General features: G+C 48.2%; 11 protein-coding genes across 11 annotated transcripts; 8 read left to right on the top strand and 3 right to left on the bottom strand.

Moving 5' to 3' along the window:
- Window positions 1–542, top strand: N7498_001635 (uncharacterized protein; the record flags this gene model as incomplete). The annotated part of the gene is made up of 2 exons (XM_058448697.1): window positions 1–223; window positions 292–542. 2 exons carry the CDS (start codon window positions 1–3, stop codon window positions 540–542), a joined length of 474 nt encoding a protein of 157 aa, XP_058311041.1.
- A 1,401-nt stretch (window positions 543–1,943) lies between these two features.
- N7498_001634 (uncharacterized protein) lies at window positions 1,944–2,581 on the top strand (the record flags this gene model as incomplete). Its single annotated transcript, XM_058448696.1, has 2 exons — window positions 1,944–2,275; window positions 2,338–2,581. 2 exons carry the CDS (start codon window positions 1,944–1,946, stop codon window positions 2,579–2,581), a joined length of 576 nt encoding a protein of 191 aa, XP_058311040.1.
- A 1,148-nt stretch (window positions 2,582–3,729) lies between these two features.
- On the top strand, window positions 3,730–4,362 carry N7498_001633 (uncharacterized protein; the record flags this gene model as incomplete). The annotated part of the gene is made up of 1 exon (XM_058448695.1): window positions 3,730–4,362. One exon carries the CDS (start codon window positions 3,730–3,732, stop codon window positions 4,360–4,362), a length of 633 nt encoding a protein of 210 aa, XP_058311039.1.
- Window positions 4,363–4,373: 11 nt separating this feature from the next.
- Window positions 4,374–4,676, top strand: N7498_001632 (uncharacterized protein; the record flags this gene model as incomplete). The annotated part of the gene is made up of 1 exon (XM_058448694.1): window positions 4,374–4,676. The coding sequence occupies one exon, from the start codon at window positions 4,374–4,376 to the stop codon at window positions 4,674–4,676; it is 303 nt and encodes a 100-aa protein (XP_058311038.1).
- Window positions 4,677–6,866: 2,190 nt separating this feature from the next.
- On the top strand, window positions 6,867–8,829 carry N7498_001631 (HECT-type E3 ubiquitin transferase; the record flags this gene model as incomplete). The annotated part of the gene is made up of 3 exons (XM_058448693.1): window positions 6,867–7,628; window positions 8,177–8,452; window positions 8,503–8,829. The coding sequence occupies 3 exons, from the start codon at window positions 6,867–6,869 to the stop codon at window positions 8,827–8,829; spliced, it is 1,365 nt and encodes a 454-aa protein (XP_058311037.1).
- Window positions 8,830–8,990: 161 nt separating this feature from the next.
- Window positions 8,991–10,265, bottom strand: N7498_001630 (TauD/TfdA dioxygenase family protein; the record flags this gene model as incomplete). The annotated part of the gene is made up of 3 exons (XM_058448692.1): window positions 8,991–9,238; window positions 9,295–10,043; window positions 10,099–10,265. Coding segments are annotated over 3 exons (1,164 nt in total), but the record flags the coding sequence as incomplete, so codon positions are not given.
- Window positions 10,266–11,603: 1,338 nt separating this feature from the next.
- N7498_001629 (uncharacterized protein) lies at window positions 11,604–13,464 on the top strand (the record flags this gene model as incomplete). Its single annotated transcript, XM_058448691.1, has 5 exons — window positions 11,604–11,858; window positions 11,908–12,236; window positions 12,291–13,131; window positions 13,181–13,383; window positions 13,440–13,464. The coding sequence occupies 5 exons, from the start codon at window positions 11,604–11,606 to the stop codon at window positions 13,462–13,464; spliced, it is 1,653 nt and encodes a 550-aa protein (XP_058311035.1).
- A 1,641-nt stretch (window positions 13,465–15,105) lies between these two features.
- On the bottom strand, window positions 15,106–15,330 carry N7498_001628 (uncharacterized protein; the record flags this gene model as incomplete). The annotated part of the gene is made up of 1 exon (XM_058448690.1): window positions 15,106–15,330. One exon carries the CDS (start codon window positions 15,328–15,330, stop codon window positions 15,106–15,108), a length of 225 nt encoding a protein of 74 aa, XP_058311034.1.
- Window positions 15,331–16,334: 1,004 nt separating this feature from the next.
- Window positions 16,335–17,810, top strand: N7498_001627 (uncharacterized protein; the record flags this gene model as incomplete). The annotated part of the gene is made up of 1 exon (XM_058448689.1): window positions 16,335–17,810. The coding sequence occupies one exon, from the start codon at window positions 16,335–16,337 to the stop codon at window positions 17,808–17,810; it is 1,476 nt and encodes a 491-aa protein (XP_058311033.1).
- Window positions 17,811–19,914: 2,104 nt separating this feature from the next.
- On the top strand, window positions 19,915–20,694 carry N7498_001626 (uncharacterized protein; the record flags this gene model as incomplete). The annotated part of the gene is made up of 1 exon (XM_058448688.1): window positions 19,915–20,694. The coding sequence occupies one exon, from the start codon at window positions 19,915–19,917 to the stop codon at window positions 20,692–20,694; it is 780 nt and encodes a 259-aa protein (XP_058311032.1).
- Window positions 20,695–20,811: 117 nt separating this feature from the next.
- N7498_001625 (uncharacterized protein) lies at window positions 20,812–21,036 on the bottom strand (the record flags this gene model as incomplete). Its single annotated transcript, XM_058448687.1, has 1 exon — window positions 20,812–21,036. The coding sequence occupies one exon, from the start codon at window positions 21,034–21,036 to the stop codon at window positions 20,812–20,814; it is 225 nt and encodes a 74-aa protein (XP_058311031.1).
- Between the last annotated feature and the right edge of the window lie 915 nt (window positions 21,037–21,951).

The following is a 21,951-nucleotide window of genomic DNA, read 5'->3' as shown; positions in this document are numbered from 1 at the left end:
ATGAAGCCAGGGAAAAAGAAAGTTCTCGCCATGAAGGTGCGATATGCCAATCCGAATCGCCTCTATCAACGCAAACGGAGCGTGAAGGCGCACCATCTGGCATGGATGAGCAACCTAGAAGCCGTCACGGCAGCAAAGCTCTACGAAAATTCGACCGAGAAACGGAACTGGTCGATTCTTCGCCATGCAGACAGTATCAGCCTACAAAATGTGCGAAAAGCCGGTCAGAAAATACCTCCAACACTATGTAATTCCATGTTCACTTTTAACCAACTATGTTCAGACCTTTAGAGCGAGAGAAGCAAGGATCCTTCAAAAATCTATCCGAAAGAGAAGAGCAGATAGAACGATACAGAAAGTCAGAAAACAAGGCTACTAAACGACAACTCAAAAAAGGACTGGCTGGTGATATCGAGATTCTGAAAAGCGAGATGGAGGATCTCAAAAAGAAGGTTAACACTCTACAGCCACTCCTGTCTGAGCGACACAAGAGAAAACGAGTCTTTCCAAGACGATCTCAGCTAGACCAGAAAAGCCTGTAGAGGATATTTGATGGAATAAAATGTGTTAATTAATGTTGATCATTAGTGTTCCCACGCCAGTCCCCAGTACAGTATTTAAGCAGCTCAAATGACATAAAACTGCTGCTCTCCTGTGACTTTTCACAACAGGTTCATGCTATAAACACTAAAATCGCAGCTTCCTGGTGGCGCAGACACGATGTACATATTCCCAAATCCAAGAGGACAATTGGCTTTCGTCAGGCACATGATAGACGGGCGCGGGCGTCGCACAGTCTATGGAAAAAGTCAGCATGCACAGAGAGAGGTATGACTGTAGAAGGTGGTTCCATACCTGATGTCGACCGACGTGTTTGAGCTGATTTGCTGCTGTCTGTATGGCGAGGATCAACCGTTAGGACTGTTTGAAACCATTTGTCGATGTTGCGTCGGACCTGAGTTTTCTTTGAAAGCTTCAACAGTGAACTCCTGCCAACCTCTGAGCGGCGAATAGCTCCTGATCGTTTTCGGGGGGCAGTGTCTTTGGGAGATCTGGTACAGTACCAATGTGGCCTTGCTTCCGCAAAATATGGTACTTTTTTCCTCGTAGAGATTCAACGCTTCGATCCAACCCGTATTGTTCATAATATGCATCTGGTAGGGCCTTCCACAGCAGGACCCGATTGCTATCCAGCCAGAGTGGGAAGATTATTTTCTTCCCACTCTGGCCAGTCCATGGTGTTACGCGGGGACATGGTGTTTGTTTGAAGTAGTGACAGTAAGGAGGCTGGATAAGACGATGACACGCCAGTGAACTTCACTTGGATGGGTACGGTGAGGTTTAAACTCTCTCCTGGTCTCAATTAAAAGCTGAAGGTGATACTGCTCCCTCGCAAGATATTTCCCAAAGCTCAATTATGACCCATGGATCAGTCTGGTGAGCCATTTTGGTAGCCTGGATGCTCAGATATCGGCTCCTTATTTCAATTTCCAATAATTTCAACTAAGCCCTGGTGTTGATGATCAACGGGCTATCACTTTGTTGGCGTACTCCTGAAAATTTGGTTGTTGAGATCTAACGATTTTCAATGAACACAACAATGAGTTTCTGACCAGCCTCAACGTGTGGTGTATAATGTAGCATCAACACAATTCGGATAAAGCCTTCTCCCTGCGTTGAAAATTCTACTTGGACTCACTACAGAGCGTCAACGGTTCAAGATTCCAATGTCTCTCGTAAGTGATTGGCCAATAAATGAAGCGGCAAATGCGGAAAGTAGGGGTGGAAGATAGTGGACCTTGTTACCTTTTGTTGCGAACAAGCGGATCACTCTGCTCCGGTCGTACAAACCAGATTCTATAAAGACTGTAAGGTATCACCCATAAATCGCAGTATAGTTAGGGAAACTCGTCGAAGGATCTCAGCATTACTCAGGCGCAAGTATGGGTGCTATTCGAAAATTTCCCCACCCCGATCGACGACAAAGCTTTCGAAGTCGACTGCAGCGTGCGTTATCCTTGTCATCCTCCGAGTCCGAAGGTCACCGAAGCCCGTCAAGATCAGCTGCAGATGATACCACAGAAGAAGAAGAGTACCATCAGGAAGAGAACGACTTCCCCAGTCACCAGCGAGGGGACAGCCCGGTGGGTAGTATCGAGGAAGATGCGCCACACGACTGGAATACGGGGCGAGATCTACAAAAGGAGCTGGAGATACCGCGACAGAGTGATGTCTCTGGGAACTGCAACATGATCGCCTTCCAATGCATCGCAGAGTGAGTGTCAAAGTCTTCCCCACCCCGGTGAAGCTTGTGCTCTGCCTGCTTACGATTATCAGACTCGACACCCGAATGAAGTCAGTCATGCTGCCTTCGGAAGCCAAATATATCGCTAATATCATTTTCAGGTCTCTGCAGAATTCACTGAGCAACCAAACCAACTGGAATGAAACTATCCGCAGTGATCTGGAAGAGATTCGAAGTCGGTTGGCGGTTGTGGAGGCAGCTATAGAGATGACGGCCAAAGAGGAGAAGAACACTACGGTAGAGGGTAAAACGACCGGACGAAGGCGTCGTTCCTAGAAATTATTCAGCTAGAACGCGATTACCTTTGATATCTTAATATAAGATTCCTGTGTCAACTTTTGTTCGCTCAAGCAACCCGTCATTGTACGTTGTGGCTTAATTTGGGTAGACTTGTACTCTCTAGCTGCTAAAACACCGAAATCGGTCTCCGGTGTTAAAATTGACTCTTGCCTTAACCGGCTAGAACTCGCGAGCCGACACCATACGACGTGCCATTTAAGCTTTTCAGCGCCGACCGTTCATTCTATTTTGACCCACCCGCTGCTCTTTCTCTCGCTTCTTCCCAACCCCTATTTCGGTCTGTCGATTGCCGAGTCTGAGACCAACCAAAGGGAAATTATTCGGAGAGTTTTAAGCGGTGAATCGAGGCAGATGACCGCAGCAAGCAGTGACAAGGCAGAAAATGATCCGAAATACGTTCCTTGGCAGTCGACGCTTGTGGCAGGGCATTGTAAATCGTATAATCCGTGGGCACCCTTCCAATTGACTTTTGCTAAGTTTGGTTCGGTCACTGACAGACCGCGACTAGTACGGGTTTATACTATGGCCGATCGATCGTCTGTTACCTGCCAAGCAACAAGAGGATTCTGGTCGAGCGAAACGTGGAGCAAACTGTAAATTTCAGTGGAATTGCCGGAGCAGGACAGCGTCTAAATCAGGCTATTGAGTGATACGTGAACAAGTCTGTCATTATCAAACAAATTTAATCCCGATGATTGTGCCCGGAGCATGCCGTCTACCACTTCATAAGATCCCTTGTTGTAGAAAAAAGAACGCCGCGTGGTGGTTGTCAGTGGGAGCGAACGACGATCATGACCCACCTGGTTGTGGGCTCTGCTGCTAACCGAATACAGCGGCCATGGAACCAAGGCACTCACTGCTGCGCAGGCCGAAAGTCTACTCACCGAGAAAGTTTCGTCAAATTCTTTTCTCCCAGAGCCGTGTAAGAATTGATGCCAGAATGTGTCTTCAATTTGTTAGTGTTACAGTATCATAGGATGGTACCTAAACAGACTACTGGAACAAAACAAGAGTGACTGTATTCCGGTCCAGTGACTGTACCAACAACAGGATTGATTACTGTATCTGTTGAGATATTGTGTGAGTGTGAGCGCGCCACGTGGTGACGGAATCGATTTTGAATAATGGCGGGACAGACCGCGATGCGAACCCCTGAACCGCCCGACCGTGACGACGAACGCGAAGGCTCACCGCCACGATTGTCGAGGCCGAGACGCACTACCCGACCACCCAGTAATCATGCTCAGGATCAAGAGATCGACAAACAGCAGAGAACGACACGGTCTCAACTGAGAAAGAAAACCCAAGACAAGCCAGTAACCCAACGTGACGCGGTCACTTCGGACCACTCCGCGACGGAGAGCGAGGACCTTATCGCCGCCACACTCGTGAAGGAGCTCATTAAACTCAGGCAAGAGATCAGGCGACGCGATGAATTGCACAAGAAAGAGCTTCAGAAGGTTAAAGAAGAATTTAGCGTTGCCCTTGCCGAAGTCCGACACGAGCTACAGACCCTGACAGATAGACCTTCCACACCGCCATCCCACGCCGAGGCATGCGCTCAGAACAGCCACGATGAGATCCTCCGCGAGATTCAATCCCTACGCGATGCCATCAGCCCTTCCGTTGCCACTGGCTCCCGTCCTATGCAGATGTCGCCCGTACTCCTCCACTCAGTCGCCCGAGCAACATACGGACGCTCTCGACGTCGAATACAACACCGACCACTTTCACCGACACGTTGTATTACACAATAGATACCTCGAAGATGGCAGAAAATGAAAGCGAGAGGATTTCCGCAAGCCCAATCCGGACGGCGGTTGAGACAGAGATTCGGACGACGGAAGGCCACACGCACTGGCGCTGTCGCGCTGTCACCGTGGACCCGAAGAACATCAACCGAATCAGAATAGCGTGCCGCGACGAAGATGAACACCAGCTGGTCAAGAAAGTGGCGTCCATGGTCGTTTACCTGACTAAAGGCACTGACGCACGGAGGCTCCTGGCTGACGGGTTCTTTCACGCTGGAGGAGAATCTGGCGTGACAAGTACCTTCGAGTATCGACCTTGACCGATGCAATGTTACAATTGCCAGGAAATTGGACACAAGGCATTCCAGTGCAAGAACACCCAGAAATGGGCCAAGTGCGCCGCGGAGGGCCACCGCCACAGTAGCTGCGACCAAACGGTTCCGAAGTGCGTTCCATGCGGGGGCCCTCATGAATCGTTCAGCAGAAATTGTCGGAAACTCTACCCATCACGACATGAATAAAAGCGTCCGAATCATTCAACTGAATGTGAGGAACCGGTAACATGTATCTGGAACAGACGAGCTACAATCCTTTCTCAATGCCTCGACAACTTCCCATTGGCTTGACATTTGCGCACACTCCATACTTCGTAGTGTTCGTAGATTTGGTCTCAGGACGGTCACCTGACCATGTTTGGTAGATAACCTAGATAGATCTCCTCGCCTCCATCACACCTTAGCTCCTTGTCTCCCAATATTCTGTGTGACCCTAGATCCAGGATACTAAGACTCGGACTAAGGAAGCGTTCAGGTGAACCTCTGTGGGAAAAGAAGCGGTGGTTGCGGAGAAATGTAAACACTCGGTTAGTACTTTCATTTTGCCGTAAGATATACGATTAGTATCGGCATGATCTAGCTTTCGCAGGCCAATTTTTTCGGGACAAGAGAATACAGTAATCCGCGCTTAGATAACTCTGATTTTGAAAGTTGGCGAAAGGTAACTCGGCAGTTGACGTAAACGGGAAGACACTTTGAATTCATGGGCCGGACCATCCAACAGAAACACGACTGCACGTGCCATGAATAAGGAAAAGACAAGCTACTTCCTTTCCTCGAATGCCTGGATGACTTCCCGCTGATTTAACTTTTTTGGGGGACCAAATGCAGGATCCTGGCCTGAGCTAACTTCAGCAGGTGCCCTTGATCCGTCGTTCGCGACCTGGTCGCCTGTAGACAGCCCCACTTATCGCCGAAGTCCCGGTCTGACAGTTTGTCCGTTCCGAAATCGAGTCCAAACCCTTTCACAACATCAATGGTGGAATAAAGAGCCGACAAAAAACACCGCGCCGATATCTCTTTGTTGAACGCTCCATGGTCGGATAATCTCAACGAAATACAAAGAACTGTTCGAGAGAGAAATGAAGCTGCGGAGACAGGCTGAGGAAGAGAGGCAGCAGGCTGAAGATCAAAGTGGAACAACAAACTTGAACTGACTTATCTGCCAATCTTGTTCATTTCAGCAGGTGGTCTGGTGGTGAAAATTGTTGAAAGGCGGCCACTTATAGAAGGTTTTGCTCTGAAATGACTAGTATGCCTTCAAAGTTATCGAGCAAAATGTAATAATAAATAAAGACAGAGACTTAGAAGTAAAGCCACGCTCCAATTCCCTATGCTAACAAAAGGGTGTGGGCAAGAAAAAGGGTTTGAACAGCCAATAAATTGAAGCCGAATATACTGGAAGTAAAACCGGGCCACTGAGAACAGGTATAAGCTAAGAGGAACGATGTTGATCGGCGAATTCCAAAGAAATCTTTGATTCACATTCAATTTTCTTTTGGACCACCCTATCTAAAAAGTTCCCGCGGATGCTTAAGCGCCCGCGCAGCTTCTAACTTTGAATTTTCCTGCACGATGAATTTTTCGGCAAGTGTCTGCAGAGTAAGGCATGTCTGTAATGAGGGATTCGTATTTCCAGGCCCGTTTGAATAAACCAACCACACCCTATGGTCGTATGTGTAGAGATATTCATTAAAGAAGAGTATATTGTACTTGGATATTGGTGAATACTTCTCTTAGTTTCCGCTCAGCTTCAAAAAATATCACGATTCGGACGCTGTGGCCGTCACTCGTGTGGCAAGCATACTGATTTTGGTCCTGATACTGAGACTGAGCTTTTATTCATACCAGAATTTGGGAAGACCTCATCAACTAAAGTTTTCCTGCTCCACAAGATTACTCAACAGCTTTAGCACTTGTTACCATCACTGCAGGACAGGTCACACTTGTAAGTTTCAATTCAATTATCAGCCCTATAAACATCCAGACCCATTAACAAAACATTCAGAATCTGCTGCAAGTAGTCCAGATTCTGCGGCTCTCCATTCGACTACCCCTCCTCAGGCAGGGATACCCCACCCCGCGTGTAGCTTCACACCTTCACATTTCGCGAGCTCCACCATCCCCCTCCGAGAATTCAGAGTTCTTCGGCTTCTCAAATCTACGAGAGAGGAGATGTCCAGAGGACCAGCTGCTGAGGATGCAGATGTATCCCTTTACCTGCATGCCGAGCTGCTCCCCAACATCCGCCAAATTACCCTTTACATCTCACTTCCTCAGACTCCAGCTTTAACTGGGATCCAGCCGGAGATTCAGCTCTCAGGGTCGCGAAAAGCAGTCACCGTAACTTTACATAAGCCATTTGACCATGTGTCTGAGACGATCAAGCTGCCGACGCGCGTCAGTGACGCGACTTGGCGAACGCTGAATGCCAAAACAGCCCCATCGGCACCTTCGAAGCCGGGGCAGTCTACCGCATCCGGCCATGACTATTCATTCAGAATGCAGATTGATCCAAGTGAACAGGCCTCAGCGCCTCGTGATGAACTAACTGATGACCACGTGCCTTGGACAGCAGCAGACATGTCTTCTTCAACATGCATTCGATGCCGTGCGTGCGGCACCGCCTTCCTAAATGAGTCCATTCTCCAGGAATCCTCGGTAAACGAGGGATTGGACACCCACCAAGGGTGGGTCTGGAAGGACCTTCCAAGTGGGAACTGGGCCGAGATGATGGACTTCTGGCACTGCCACAAGCCCGATCCCCACGAGGACGATACGAAAGATGAAGCTACCATAGCTCTCAGGATTGAGGAGCAAAATGCTCAAGTCAAAGGCTACGGAGCGTCAAGTCGAGTAGAAGCGATACCAGGAAATGTCCTCATTGACGTGGCCACCTTCTTACTCGCAGAGTCCGACTGTGCGGGATTGAAAAAGGTGAGATTTCGCAATCGCTATTGCTCTTCATCACGTTTCCCAAACTATCGCGCATATTTGAATTCCATTTTGCATTTTCGCCCCTTTACCTGGGCAATTTAAAAGGAGACCATTTCTTTTCAATGGGGTGGCCTTCGATACTATTGCCCTAGATCGATATCAGTGCTCCTTTGTGGTTTGAGCTTGGCAATAAGAGGTTCGATTCAGGTCAGAAGGTCTCGAGGGGCAGTTATCCTCTCTCGTCAGATGAATTTGGCCCTCCGTTGCTTGATGGTGTGGGTTGTTCCGATTGCTATCTCGCTCGAGCTTTGTTCAACGCATCCTCTTCGATTTCGACGACAGTCTTGGGTTCGCCCTTCCCAATGCAGTGGGACTGCTGTGATCAGAAGAGGTACATCACGAGTCAAGCAATTGCCCAGGCATTTGGTATTCGCACACTGATGTATCATATTGAATTTTAAACCAACTTTTGCCTCCTCCCAATTGACTTGAATCCAAATCTCAACACATCGTATTCTTGATTTCAGTGCGCTAACCTCCAACTCCAGTCCAGTGAAGAGGAATCAAAATCGGCTTCCATAATATCTGGGCAAAGAACCCTAGAGTGTGAAAAGTGCAATTCAATCATCGGAATGGAAGACCCTTCAGCAAACGGATGGCGACTCCTTAAAGCAAATGTATCTCTGAACACGGGGAAAGACAGTGAGGAATCATGGACAACCCACTCAATAGAGGTGATCGTTGCAGCACAATTGCTGGAACTGATAGAGCGAGAGAGCGCCCGTCGCTTTGTCGTTCATTGCGGAAAAACGAGTGGACTACTAGTAAGCTTATCCTGTCAGTCCAACCTCTTCGTCTGCTAATCTCTTTCTAGCTTTGGGTCTTCAATCCACATCTACGATACTCCAATTCCAGCTCTGGTCACAGCGTGAATGACCAGCAGGCAATGAAAGTTTTCTACCAGGAGAAGGAGGACGTTGATAAGCTGCTTGCTCCTGAGATCGGACAACCCAGCCCCCTCTCAGTCGAGGAGCTGGAATTACCTTCGATGATTTTCCAAGCGCTGTCCGATACGCTTCATCGGAGTAGCCAGATGCTACCCATCTCGGCACGAAAGTTCAATGAGTGGCAGGTTGGACTGCTGAGTCGGTTTAGTCGTGAAAAGGCAACTTCAACATTGCAGCAAGCACATACACCTTGACATGACCGGCCGTTCTTCGTGCATTAACTGGCACAACTCGCAACTTTCAATACTCAACCCATGGCTAGACCGATCTTGAGAAATGAAATGGTATTCTTGATTCAATTCATGGTCCTTAAAATCCAAACTCATCCATACATTACGAATGTTCCAGCACCCGTCTACCCCTCGAACGGGGTCTCAAACGGAGGCTCAGCCTGAGGCGTAATTCTCGCAATGTGGCGTCTTTGTCCATCCTCCCAATCAAATACCGCAGAGTGACAAGCTAGACGATTATCCCAAACAACCACGGTACCAGCCTTCCAGCGGATACGTGCCTGAAGATCCTGCGACAAGGCGATATGATCAAACAAGAACTTGAGCAGAAAGTCCGACTCCTCTTTCTTGTATCCGACGATGTAGCGGGTGACTATCAGACGTTAGTATCGCTGTACAGGTACCAATAGGAGGATGTTGAGATCTTACATTGCGGGTTCACATAGAGAGCCTTCTCGCCCGTCACGGGGTGAGTGCGGACAATGGGATGCTCGGACGTGATGGGATCACGACGCGCAATGCCACCGCCGTTCAAACTCGCATTGACCTGCTCGAAACCGGAGTGCACAGCCTTCAGCCCGTGCAGGCGTTTGCGGAATTCGGGGGATAGGCGCTTGTATGCCTGTACCATGTCACCGAACAGCGTGTCTCCGCCGGTGGACGGCCCGTCGAGAGCATACAGGAAGGTCGTGCCAGGAGGCTGCTTCTCGAAAGTGACATCTGAGTGCCAAGTAATGGTGTTTGTGCGCTGTTCGAGGAACTTCGCGCCAGTGCGGTCGTCTGCGCCGCGGAACACGAGGTGGATCTCGGGGAAGCCTTTCGGGGCGCCGGACGTCTGATGGATGTGGTGACGGCCGAAGTAGCCGGCATAGTCGACGGCTTCTTGGATGGGGAGGGAAGCGAAGTCTTGGTCACGGAAGGCTGTGGATGTTAGCATGTAGTTATTGTTTGGAATGGATGTGATTGACGAACCGACGACTCGTCGTTGAGCAACATAGAGAGCGAGTTGGTCCTTCCCAGCGTTGGAAAGCTTGCTCAATTGTACGCCGTGGACCTCGGAGCCGATGAAGGGGGTAATTTCATCTACTTCGGCCTGGCCTTTGGAGAATAGGTCAGGAAAGTTGGGATCGGCATCTTTGCCGTGATCGTAGTGCTCGAAATGTTCTAGAGGAGGGTATCTAGTGACACCGTTAGACCTGCTTTCTACAGAATACATCGACCCTAGTGGCTTACCTCTGAGTCTCATTGTCCCAGACTGGAAGATAGTTAGGGTATGTAGCAGGTGCAATTTTATCTGTGCCTTTCAATTCGGCCTCCTTTTCATACTTGTATCCGATCAAGTTCTCCTTGTTCTGCCCGGAGTCGGTCTTCAGGGGCACCATGAAAGTTGGGGCGCGGAGACTAACAGTCTCGGTAGTAGAGGGGGGCCATAGTGCGTTTGTATTATGAATATCAATGATTCAAACGCTGTCTAAGGACTCTGGGTATGTCCGTTGTGCTTGATTAGGCCCTAAATGAAGCGACCAGCACGACTATATACACGTCTCGGCACTCTCATCCCGGACGAAGGAAATTAATTGCGCAATGACTGCGGGGATGCTGTCTCGCCCGGTTTACAATTGCGTGTGAAAGTCTGAATGTTGGTGATCAGTGCGAATTGCCGCATGTAGTATTTCGTTGCTGCGGGGTCGTTGGAATGTGTAGCGCTTGACGTATGTCTTCGTTATGGTTGAGTGAAATGGCGTGCTGCCATCGTGTGGGTCTACTGATGACAGTCACTATTTGCTCGTGCGTTATCTGATTACATGCACTTAAAACTGCAGTAGTAAGTGGTGATCTGGCGTTCAGCTTCGTTTGGCCCCTCAACGTTGGTGTCAATTTGCCTGTGATGGCGTGATAAACAACTTGCTTTGCGCAACCCCGGTCTTGTTCATCGCGAGATCTTTCGAACTCAACAATATTGAGAGGTTAATGGGCTTATTGACAGACAAAATACTCTTAGTAGAGGGTTAAATATGTCCTGTTCTGTAATAGATTTTGAGGTTCTTTGACTTGGGAGTCTCAAGCTCTGTGTAGCTATCCTGGCCAATGAGCGATAGTATAACTCAGGAAAGTCAACCCCCTAAATAACGGGAGATAGGGAGGGTTGATTGTAGCTCTGGTATACACCCCGAAATTCAGTGCCACCTCGATATTCATGCGAGCTGGGGAAACTGCCACTCGTCCAGCCTAACGTCACTTTATCCCGTTTTGCGTGATCTGGCCGAGCCGGACCTCCACTGGCAAGATCCACCCGCATTAGGCATTTTACGCTGGTAGAATTTCGCTTTCCTTGGAATCAGCACCCACCCATTCGCTGAAGCCGCGGCATTAGTCCGAGCTGGTCTGTGAGTGTCCGCGAGTTCTTGCCAGTGGGACTCCACTTCCATGTTTCCACGCGGAACCAAGAAACAACGCCAATGGAAACAACGATTACGTAGCTGCCAATTGGCATTCAATCACTTCCCCTTTGCGCCAGGGGCTATGACCCCGTGCTTAGTTTTAGCCGATTCGCATCAGATCCGACCAACGTGGGTAATCGCGCAGAGAGCGGCCGACCAGGTGAATCGGCCACATTATGGCGTGATAGAAGGCCGTGATGACTTCTTTAGAGCCTTTTCTTACCTTTATAGCTGGCATCTCTCGTGTCATTCTAGCCGTTATTTGCTGTTCTAGATCTCTCTCGCACTCGCGCCAAAATGACGAGTGAGAAGATGAAAAATGTCGGCCATGGTGCCAAGGACTATGATGCAAAGGTTGCGCCTCACGCTGTCTCATCCAGCGAATCTTCGTCTTTTGAAGAGCTTCGAGGACAAGTAAAGAAAGTTGAGTGTGCATTTGACACGACTGAGGACCCGCGGTACTACAAACCAATCCCGGAATATGAGGGTATTCATCGCTGGGACCCCGACTTTGAGTGGACGGAGGAGGAGGAGAAGGCTGTTATAAGAAAGGTATGTAGCGGGTATTCTATACTCATTTCATAGAATTAAATCGAAGCAGATTGACTGGCGCGTCTGTACATTTGCTTGTGTCACTTTCTTTGCACTGCAGCTGGACCGAGGAAATGTTGTGCAGGCCACTTCTGACAATATGCTGGAGGATTTGGGCATGACCACCAATGATTACAACACAGGTCAAACTATCTTCTTTTTGACGTTCCTATTCGCGGAGCTTCCATCCCAACTCTTGTCCAAGTGGTTTGGACCTGATCGATGGATCCCTGTTCAGATGGTCTCGTGGAGTTTAATCGCCGCTTGTCAAGCATTCGTGAAGAATCGCGGAACTTATTTTACTACAAGAGCTCTGTTGGGTCTGCTCGAAGGTGGATTGTGTGTTCCCTCAGATCACTATTTACACTTTCGTTCGAAACTAACCCGGTATAGCATCCCCGACACAATCCTCTTTCTCTCATTCTGGTATAAATCAAAAGAGCTTCCTATCCGCCTGGGCTACTTCTGGGTCGCCTTTGAAGCAACCGCCATTGTCAGCGCATTTTTAGCCTTTGGCTTCCTTCACATCCACAACTCCGATGGCACTGGAGGCTGGCGATACTTGTTCGCCTTCGAGGGACTGATTACGGGTGTCATCGGCATCATTGCTGCATTTTGGATGCCACCATCACCAACCCAGACAGCTGGCCGGTTCCGGGGTAAAAATGGCTGGTTCGACGAGCGCGAAGAGAAGATCATGGTCAACCGCGTACTCCGCGACGATCCCAGTAAAGGTGGCATGCATAACCGCCAGCCAGTCACCCCCAAGCTACTCTGGGAAGCACTGAAGGACTACGATATGTGGGTGATCTATATTCTTGGGTTGTCATGGCTGATCCCCACCATACCCGCCACGAGTTATCTCAGCCTGGAGTTGAAGTCGCTCGGCTTCAGCACCTTTCATACCAACCTGCTCAGTATTCCCGCATACGTGGTCTTCATTTTGAATCTGCTGTTATGGACGTGGATCTCTGAACGGTTCAATATCCGCTTCATGCTTGGCGTTGCCGCTGAGGCATGGGCTCTTATACTTCTGATCGCCCTTGAATGCCTTCCGGCTGATGCTAGTGCATGGGCACGCTGGGTTCTACTGATTTTACTCATTGGAATGCCCTACGTTCACGCGATTCTGGTGGCTATCACATCCCGAAATGCAGGCACTGTTCGGACGCGCACTGTTGCGACAGCCTTGTACAACATGATGGTGCAAGTGAGCAACATCATTGGAAACAACGTAGGTCAATACCCTTTTTGTATGACACTCAACTAATGAATGTGCTTAGGTATATCGAACCCCCGATAAGCCTTTGTATCGCACCGGGAACAAGGTGCTGATTGGGCTTGCCGTATGGAGTATGTTTATGTTTGTTGTGTGCAAGTACTACTATGTATGGAGGAACAAGCAGAACGCTGCGGTTTGGGACAATATGAACAGCGAGGAGCGCGAGCGATATGTCGCCGAGAACAAGGATCTTGGTAACAAGAGGTAGGCCTCGACTCTGCTATTTTGAACATTCTACAGCGACTAACTTGTCTTCGCAGAGTTGATTTCCGATTCTTACATTAGAGCATTGCTAAACTCAGCCAGCACGTTCCAGTTTAAGAAATGGTATCGATTGCCACCTACATAGATTCCGTCTAAAGTTCAGAACAATCGACCGTATACCCATCGGTGGGTATCACCAAGGATCAGACAGAGCACGGACACGGGGAGGTTGTGCGGATACTGCTTGAGGCGGTGCGACGACAAGGAAGCTAAAGGCTCGGATGGCCAGACGCCGGTGCACCAGGCCATCGAGCACAGGAAAGAGGCGGTCACCCAGTTACTTAGATAACACCTTAACCAGCCAGCGTATGTTGAATCGTCACAGGCGTATCTGCGCGGCGTCTATGTTTAGGAATATGCGACGTATTATGGCAGTGGAGAGGGATCTGATCCTGATCGGAACTGACCTCGGAAAATAGATTAACCGTGGAAATGACTTGACAATCTACTACTCTTGGGTGGTCCATCTCCAGAACCAGCCCGGGCCTTCACGTCTATCGAGAGTAGACCCCGTGCTCTGAAAACTATGACCGTAAGTCTCGCCGTTGCCCTCTGCTAGTACCTGGCAGGTGCTAATATGCCGGTTTCCAATCTACTCCAGCCTAACCACTGGTCAGGGATTTAACGCCTATCGGGATATTCATTGTGCAGCACTTTGCTATGAATGCAATTTGTCATGTACTATCGGAATATCTATAATCCTGATACCGACGCCCTAGATGGTGGGTGGACCAAAAAATGTCGTAAAATTGTTGCCACGGCCCTTCCCGCCGTACCGAAACCAAAAGATAACGGTCTGCTGGCCCGAAACACCATTCACCGGGAGAGTAATGAAGGTGACTTGGTCACCAGCTTATTGCCACGCCCGCCTCATCTTGCTTACCTTAAACCATCACGGGCTGGTGCTAGGTACGTTACGGGCGCAAAATGGAAGGTTAGGATTGGCTTTAATAGATTGTGACCCGCTTTCTTGGTCGCGACACCTCGCGGTCTCTTATCTCCGGCTAACATCACATAATCATAGAGCTTGGCTAGGAGCTTTTTCTGGTCGCTACTATTCTGTATATTGGTCACAATGCACATAAGGCCCGAGTTTATTCATTCAAAACCGAGACCTTAATTATAGGGCGCGTATTAGAAGCTGATTCTAGACTCTATTCATGTCTAAAACTATTAGTCCATCGATGGAGAGTGCTCGTCTATTTAAGGAGTAGGGGTGGGCTAATGATTATGGTCGGATCTTTAATCCCGCCGTTCTCGCTAGGCCTCACGATCACGTGAATTTCCTAACGCACTGACATACCCACTCAAAATTCCTTTTGGTTGCTCTTGATTTCTTTTATTCCACCCATGCACCTAGTGCTTTCACAACGTACGGATTCAGGAGCAATGCGAGCACTGTTGCTCATCAATCAAAAACCCAAGAAAATAAAAAGTGTGTAATTTTGGCTTTCTGGATGTAACGGCTACAGTACATCGCTGGCGACAGTATCCTTATACCCATCGAGCAATCAACCAGCATGCTTTCGGGCATGTTCCCCACTGAGGCTACTTGCTCTGTTCTCTTCACACTCGGATGACAGAGCCAAGCAACACATAATGTTTGATCCACTCTTTGGGGAGGGATTGGGCCGCAAAGCCTAAAGACATCGCCTTTGGTTTCTATTTCTTCCCTCCCTTGCTGTTCGCATATAGGTCAATGATCTCCGTTTTGTCTTTGCCGCGCCTCTCCCTCGAGTCATTGCCGGCTGCTGTCCTTATCTCTGTATTGGCCTTCTCCTTCCTTTCTGCCGCCTTCTTTTCCCGCTCCTCCTTGGAGCTGTTGCCTTGTTTGGTCATCTGGTCTCTTTGGCCAGGCGTAAAGAACGTTTTTGGCTTGTCCGGCATGGTAATAACGGGATTGTGAGCCGGCTAAGCTCTTAGTTATTTCTAGTCAAAGCTTGTATCATTGATAGAAGACGTACCGATGAGTAAATTAATGAGGTAGCTATAGATGGATCAAGACTGGATGCTTTTAGAAAAGCGTGGTTTGGAAGAATCACCGTAAGGAAAGAGAGAAGAGTTGATATTTAATCTCTGCAAAAATCGAAATTGGCAGATGATGCGGTAGTATTTATGGTCACAAAAAAAAACAGAAATTAGAGGTAGATACTGTAGAGGTAATGATACTGGACAGAAGCGATGCGCCGTCTACTAGGGCGATTCGCCCAATTAACGCCAACTATTGGTCTCAGTAGTAAACACTATTTAGAGGGCGAATCGCCGCCAATGTTGGAATGTAGGAGCGATTGGGCACCATGCACATACTATTAAGCCATCAAGACCCGGAATGGCTGACAGCACCTACATGGGCGCCAAGGGAAGTATACTAACCCAATTTAGGATAGGACGATGTTTGCTCTGAAACCCCTGACCAGAAGCCTTCTTCTTTTGGTCCCAATAGTAACACAAGTCTTACCGGCGCGTAGTCAAACACGCGTGATCCGAAATAGTGGCCTGTTATTGGTCAGTTTGGGAATATACCTGTAGAGCTAGGCTTCTATAAACTAATCAAAAGCCTGGATCCTCCAGGCAGTCAATTAGATCTCACCAGTTTCCACCGGTATCCGAGTAATTTTGGTCTATGATTAGAGGGCGAATCGCCGCCAACATTACAAGTTGCGTGATCGACGCCTTTTTGCCCCTCATATTGGTACCATGACATCATCGTCAATTTCAAAAAGACATTCGCTCGGGTCTACATTGTTCCGATCTTATTTCTTGCTACCTAATCAGCTGTTTCCCCCTCTTTTCTTGGTACCTTATCAACGTCGTTACTTCATCCAGATATTCATCGCGACACTCTGCTTGTTTCTTTGACATTCCTAAACTCATTCTATCACCCTCGTAAGATGGAATCACGTTTGTCCTTCGATGATGTTGCCTGGGAAAAAAGCGACGACATCGAAGAGTCCTGGCTAGATTTTCTCCTCGATGAAGACATCTACAATGAGATTGGACTTTTTCTCGCCGAGCATTGTTCCCCTCGTCAATGGGCCGATTTCAAATTATTCAAGACAGGCGGTTTCAATGCTAGCTTCCTTATGACGTTCACCGATACCGATGCTAGCGGCGCTATTTTAAGATTCCCAATACCTGGTGTTCATATGTTCCCCGAGGAGAAAGTGCGTAATGAGGTCTCTATTATGCAATTCATCACGGAAAGAACTTCACAGACAATGTCGATTACAGTTCCTTTAATCTTCCGCTGGGGAGAGAGGAACGAGAGCCCCTCAAAATTGGGTCCCTTCATAATCATGGCCTATATTGACCACGAGAGAAGCATGTCTGATCTTCTCGAGACGCCGGGACGCCAACCAAAACAGCGTCCAGAACTAAATCCAGATATTAGCACAACAAAGCTAAAAGCTCTCTATAGAGAACTAGCCAATATTGTCTTTTCTCTATCCACACTATCTGCGAACCAGATTGGGTCTCTAAAACAGACCGGCAAATCAGCGTGGGAAGTGGGATATCGACCACTCTCCATTTCTATGAACGAAATTGTGCGCCTAGGGACGCTACCTCGTTGGAAAATCCCCACCGCGATATACGATAGAGCGTCTTCATACTTTGAAGCCCTAGCAGAGCTACATATTTCACACCTCCAACACCAAAGGAACAATGCTATAGACTCGGCCGACGACTGCCGGCGCAAGTTTGTTGCTAGATTCTTATTTCGGAAACTTGTTCGAGATCGGGAGCTTAGGGACAAATGGATATCTTATGAGCATGGCCCATTTCCAGTTTGGTGCGACGACTTTCGACCACAGAATGTTATGGTCGATAAAGCTGAAAGAGTCGTTGGGGTGGTGGATTGGGAGTTTACGTATACCGCCCCAATTGAATTTACTCATGCTCCACCCTGGTGGCTTCTTCTCGAAAAGCCGGAATATTGGACCAAAGGCCTTGATGACTGGTGTGCACATTATGAGAGACGGCTTCAGATCTTTCTTCAGGCAATGATGGATTGCGAAGAAGACGCGTACCAGACTCGGAACGAACCACTCGAAGAAAGCCAGCGACTCTCTAGTTGGATGCGACATAGCTGGGAGAGCGGAGACTTTTGGATCATGTATGCTGCAAGGAACAATTTTGCCTTTGACGCCATCTATTGGAATAAGATCGATCAGCGATTCTTCGGGTCCAATAAATCTGACGACAATATATACGATGTTTGGAAGAAAAGACTTCGTCTCTTGGAACCTGAAGAAAAGGAAATCATGGATAAATATGTGGATTTGAAGCTTCAGGAGAATGAGACAAGGCTTCTCTCTTGGGACCCAGATCCGTATACCCTAGAATATATGGCCAAGATGGAAGCTTGATCGCTCTTGTTAAATGATTAAGGAAATAAATATCCTGGTGTGCCACGTGCATTTAAATAAAGTGGATGCTCTTGTATCCAATACTTCGCATTCAATCCAATTATTCTCGCTTACTGAGACTGGTCACCTGCTTTGACAGAAACAGCCGTGCCTTCAGATCGAACTCGCCGGCCATTTTTCTTTTTCATTTACAGATTTTCTTGAACGGCTAGTTTCGAAGCCCTGGCCCAGTAATCCCTACGAGCTATAACCAACCCTTTTCTGGTTCCGCTGCCTACTCTCTTAGGGTATGGACATCTAGTCACAAACCTCCCTCATTACTAGCTGCTGGTCATTATGCCTTTCGCGATGATTGTAAAACTTCACGACGATCTCTGAACAACCCCCAAGCGACCTTGTTAGCCTGCCTGCAGGCAAGCCTCCATTCCCCTCATACACTATCTTCCTGCAGCCATTCGCATTCATATCGACGTCGCTCCGCTACCTCTGCCAAGCGTCCTCGTCATCTCTAGCCCTGTTGGCTTCATGATCGATAAACATGGAAGATAAATTGGGACGACTGAGAAGCCATATTTTACTCCTGCAACGACAGCATCATGCGGACGGGAGATGAGAATGGAGGGAGTGCTTCTCTTTGGCAATAGAAAGACTGACAGAGAGAGCTTAGTTGGCCCGCTAGTGCACATGCAATTTTAGCGACCGTGCTTTGCGGCGTGGCTACTGGATGAAGTGGACGAGTAGGCTAGGCTTAAGCTAGATACCAATTGCCCCGATATAGACTTGTATCGAACGTGAGAACGATGCTCGACATCCTATCAGCGAAGAATTTTGTGTCCAACTGAATCAAGACCTTGACCATAATTGCACCCTTTTTAGTGATTGCGGGATATTTTGCCAATTCCGTCTCAAGGCCACAGCGTGCGAAGCGCGTGTTGCCTGTGAAATTCCCGTTGTGGTTAGTTTTTCCGCTTCTAGTTGGCCACCTGACAGAAATGATGCCGACCTCGCCCTGCTTGATCTCGCCTCTTTCACTTTTCCATCCTCCCTCTATTTACCAGTCTCACAAGAATGGAAGTGTCGGGAAAATATTTATCCGTCCGAAGATCGTTGGTCGTCCGCCTTAAGTCTGACTCATCTTCTCCGCCCGATGTCAGGGGCACAATCCTGAAGTGTTAGATGACAGATGCTGGTTGAGCAGCAATATTCCGGCCTTTTTGATTATCATGATTCGGACACGTCGCCTTCTCCGAGAAGAAATCACATATTCTCTTGCCAAAGAGCGGGAGGTAAACATACTTCATCAACTGGGATATTTCAACCAACAGTGTCGCTTTTTCTCCTATCTCTATGCTAGACACGAGTGGATGAAAGCTGTTGTGGTTCATCACCTGAACTTGAGCTCGACCAGTGTGTGTCATGTTGCAAAGATTGAAGACTGGTTCCGCGGCAGCTTTAATGTCTGTGTTCCCATTACTATTATTGATTGGGAACGCCAGCGGCAACCTGGAAACCGTGTCATACTCCGATTTCCGCTTCCATATCGAGTCGGGGAGGATTTCAGACCCGGGAACGGGGACGAAAAGATCCAATGTGAAGCTGGCTCCTACGCATGGCTCCAACAAAATTGTCCGGATGTTCCAATTCCACGACTGTATGGCTTTGCCTTATCAACAGGCGAAACTGTAGGAACCTGAAAAACACATTCGTTATAGGAAAATGGTAACTAACTCTCGGAATATAGTTCACACGGGTTGACCACCTGCCTTTTCTGAGTCGTTGCTTTGAGTCCCTACGTCGTTGGCTACGTTATTTATTTCGCTTCCCGATACCTTCAAACTATATTCGTCATCAAAATCAATCAACGACGCTTCCTGACCGAGTTAGCAAAGCGGGATACTTGTTGATAGAGTGCATTGAGGAAACCCAGGGGACGATGCTCTCGAACACCTGGTCTGAAAAACAATATGATGTCGAATTGCGGCACACTTTCTTCCGAGACTTATCTCGGATCTTACTCAGTATCAGCAGAACGCCATTGCCCCGCATTGGCTCATTCATCATCAACAAAAAAGGGTTTTTAACCCTAAGTAATCGTCCGCTTTCAATGGAGCTCCAGGAATTGGAAAACGAGAAAATTCCGACCGACTTACCCCGCGACTATACCTACTCGACTGTTGAGTCCTACGTGACGGATATCTTGGGGGTTCATGACAACCGCCTACGAAATCAGCCCAATGCGGTGAATAATATACAAGATTGTGGCTACCAAATGTCAGCACTGGCGATAATGCGGACAACAATTCCGTTGTTTTTCTCCCGAAATTTGCGACGTGGGCCCTTTGTTTTCATGTTGACTGATCTCCACCAAAGCAACATCTTCGTTGATGATAAATGGCGTATCACTTGCCTGGTCGATCTTGAATGGGCCTGCTCACGCCCTGTTCAAATGGCCGAGCCTCCTTACTGGTTGTCTAATAAAGGTGTGGACGAGATTCATGTCGAGGAATATGACAAACGTCGGCGAGAATTGATGACTATAATGAAGGCCGAGGAAGCAGCAAACTTCAGCGAATTCCTTCCGAAGGATGCAGGGAGCACGCCGTTCCGCCTGTCCGAGACTATGGAACAGGCATGGGCGACTGGGACCTTTTGGTATTCCCTGGCACTCTCCAGCCCCACCGGTCTATTCAGATTATTTTACGAGCATATTCAGCCCCTGTTGTCCGAGCATGGCTCAGATGATATCGGTGAAACCATGCCCTTTTACTGGGGTAACAACGTGGGAAAATTTGTGGCGACCAAGCTTGCTGATAAAAGGAAATATGACAAAGAACTTCTGCTAGCCTTCTCAGAGAGCAGTGTTGATGGTGAACAATGCCTCTGATTATGCTTGATTTGATAGACTGATAAATAAACTATTCAGTTCATCCTAGTAATAATTGCGCAGTAGATGTCGGTTCTCCACGCTTTTTATGTCCTTGCGCTGACGTGTGACAATGATTTATTGTCCAGATTTGCTTGGAGGCCCACCTCCGTCCTCCTCTTTAAGATGCTTTTCCAACGCTGCGTCTAGTGCACTGAACGCCTTCTGGGCATGGTTTTCTTCTCTCTTGCGTTGCGCCGCTCTGCCTGAGGAACTGATCTGCTGGAGAGACTTAACGTCCGCCTTTACCCCAACAATAGCCTCCTCAATTTTCGGGTGGTCAGCCTCGCGTTTGTCGGACATGGTAAAAACTAAAGGAATCACTGTCAGTATAATTTTGATTACCAATCACTTTACTGTCAACTTACCAGAACCACTCTGGGGAGGGAAGAGACGAGTAATCTTGGCGCTTTGAACTTCTGAAGTGCTAGGTTGCCTCCCAAAATGAGACCTAGGCTGCCTGTATTTGCGTTGTGCTCTGGCTCTGGCCATGCCCAAGTGATCCTGACATTCACCTGGAGCGCCCCGTTAGTGGAAGCTAAATATGGCAACAAGCATGGGAGAGGCAGCAAATAATTTGCCACCCTCTATGCAACCTTTGCGTTTGAGTCACATCATGCTGCCCGCTCATTGGAGTATGATTGGGGCTCCCTTCAAGCCAGGGATGTCCAGGAGAGAACGGTTTTGAGCTGTCTTTCCCAGGAGCCTCTGTCCATCTCCGCTCAATTCAAACCTATCAGTCTTGGGTCTTCTCCAGCTCTGAGTTGGATTGTGGAAACCAGGGCTGTTAGACCTCTTCTAAAAAAACTCGAATGTCTGATAAGTGGGTAAAAATGCCATTGAGTAAAGATTCCGCCGTGATAGGGGAGTTCTTGCGAGTCGACATGGTGGTGGAAAAGCGGAAAGATTCGGGTGTGTTATAAATAAATGCAATGGTCACAAGTACTAGTCCTAAATGGAAAGATTCAGAATGCATCTGCACCTACCTATGGTCTAGACAGGATGCGCATTCTTAGAACGTGAACAATAGGTCTAGCGTAGTCGCATAAGCTGGGCGGTCATTGGCGAATACATAACATCACATACATGACTGCGCGAAGCTCCCATGAGCGTATTGCAATCTTCCCTGATAATATTTATTTATCCCCTCGACCTCTCTATTCCACTCTCTCTTATCACTACTCAGTTTTTTTTCACGTACTGAAGCAGCGGCTAAAA

The sequence above is a fragment of the Penicillium cinerascens genome (assembly GCF_028974065.1).
Source record: "Penicillium cinerascens strain IBT 15544 chromosome Unknown contig_1_segment0_segment0, whole genome shotgun sequence".
Classification (NCBI taxonomy): domain Eukaryota; kingdom Fungi; phylum Ascomycota; class Eurotiomycetes; order Eurotiales; family Aspergillaceae; genus Penicillium; species Penicillium cinerascens.
This window is presented reverse-complemented; position numbering and strand designations above follow the sequence as displayed.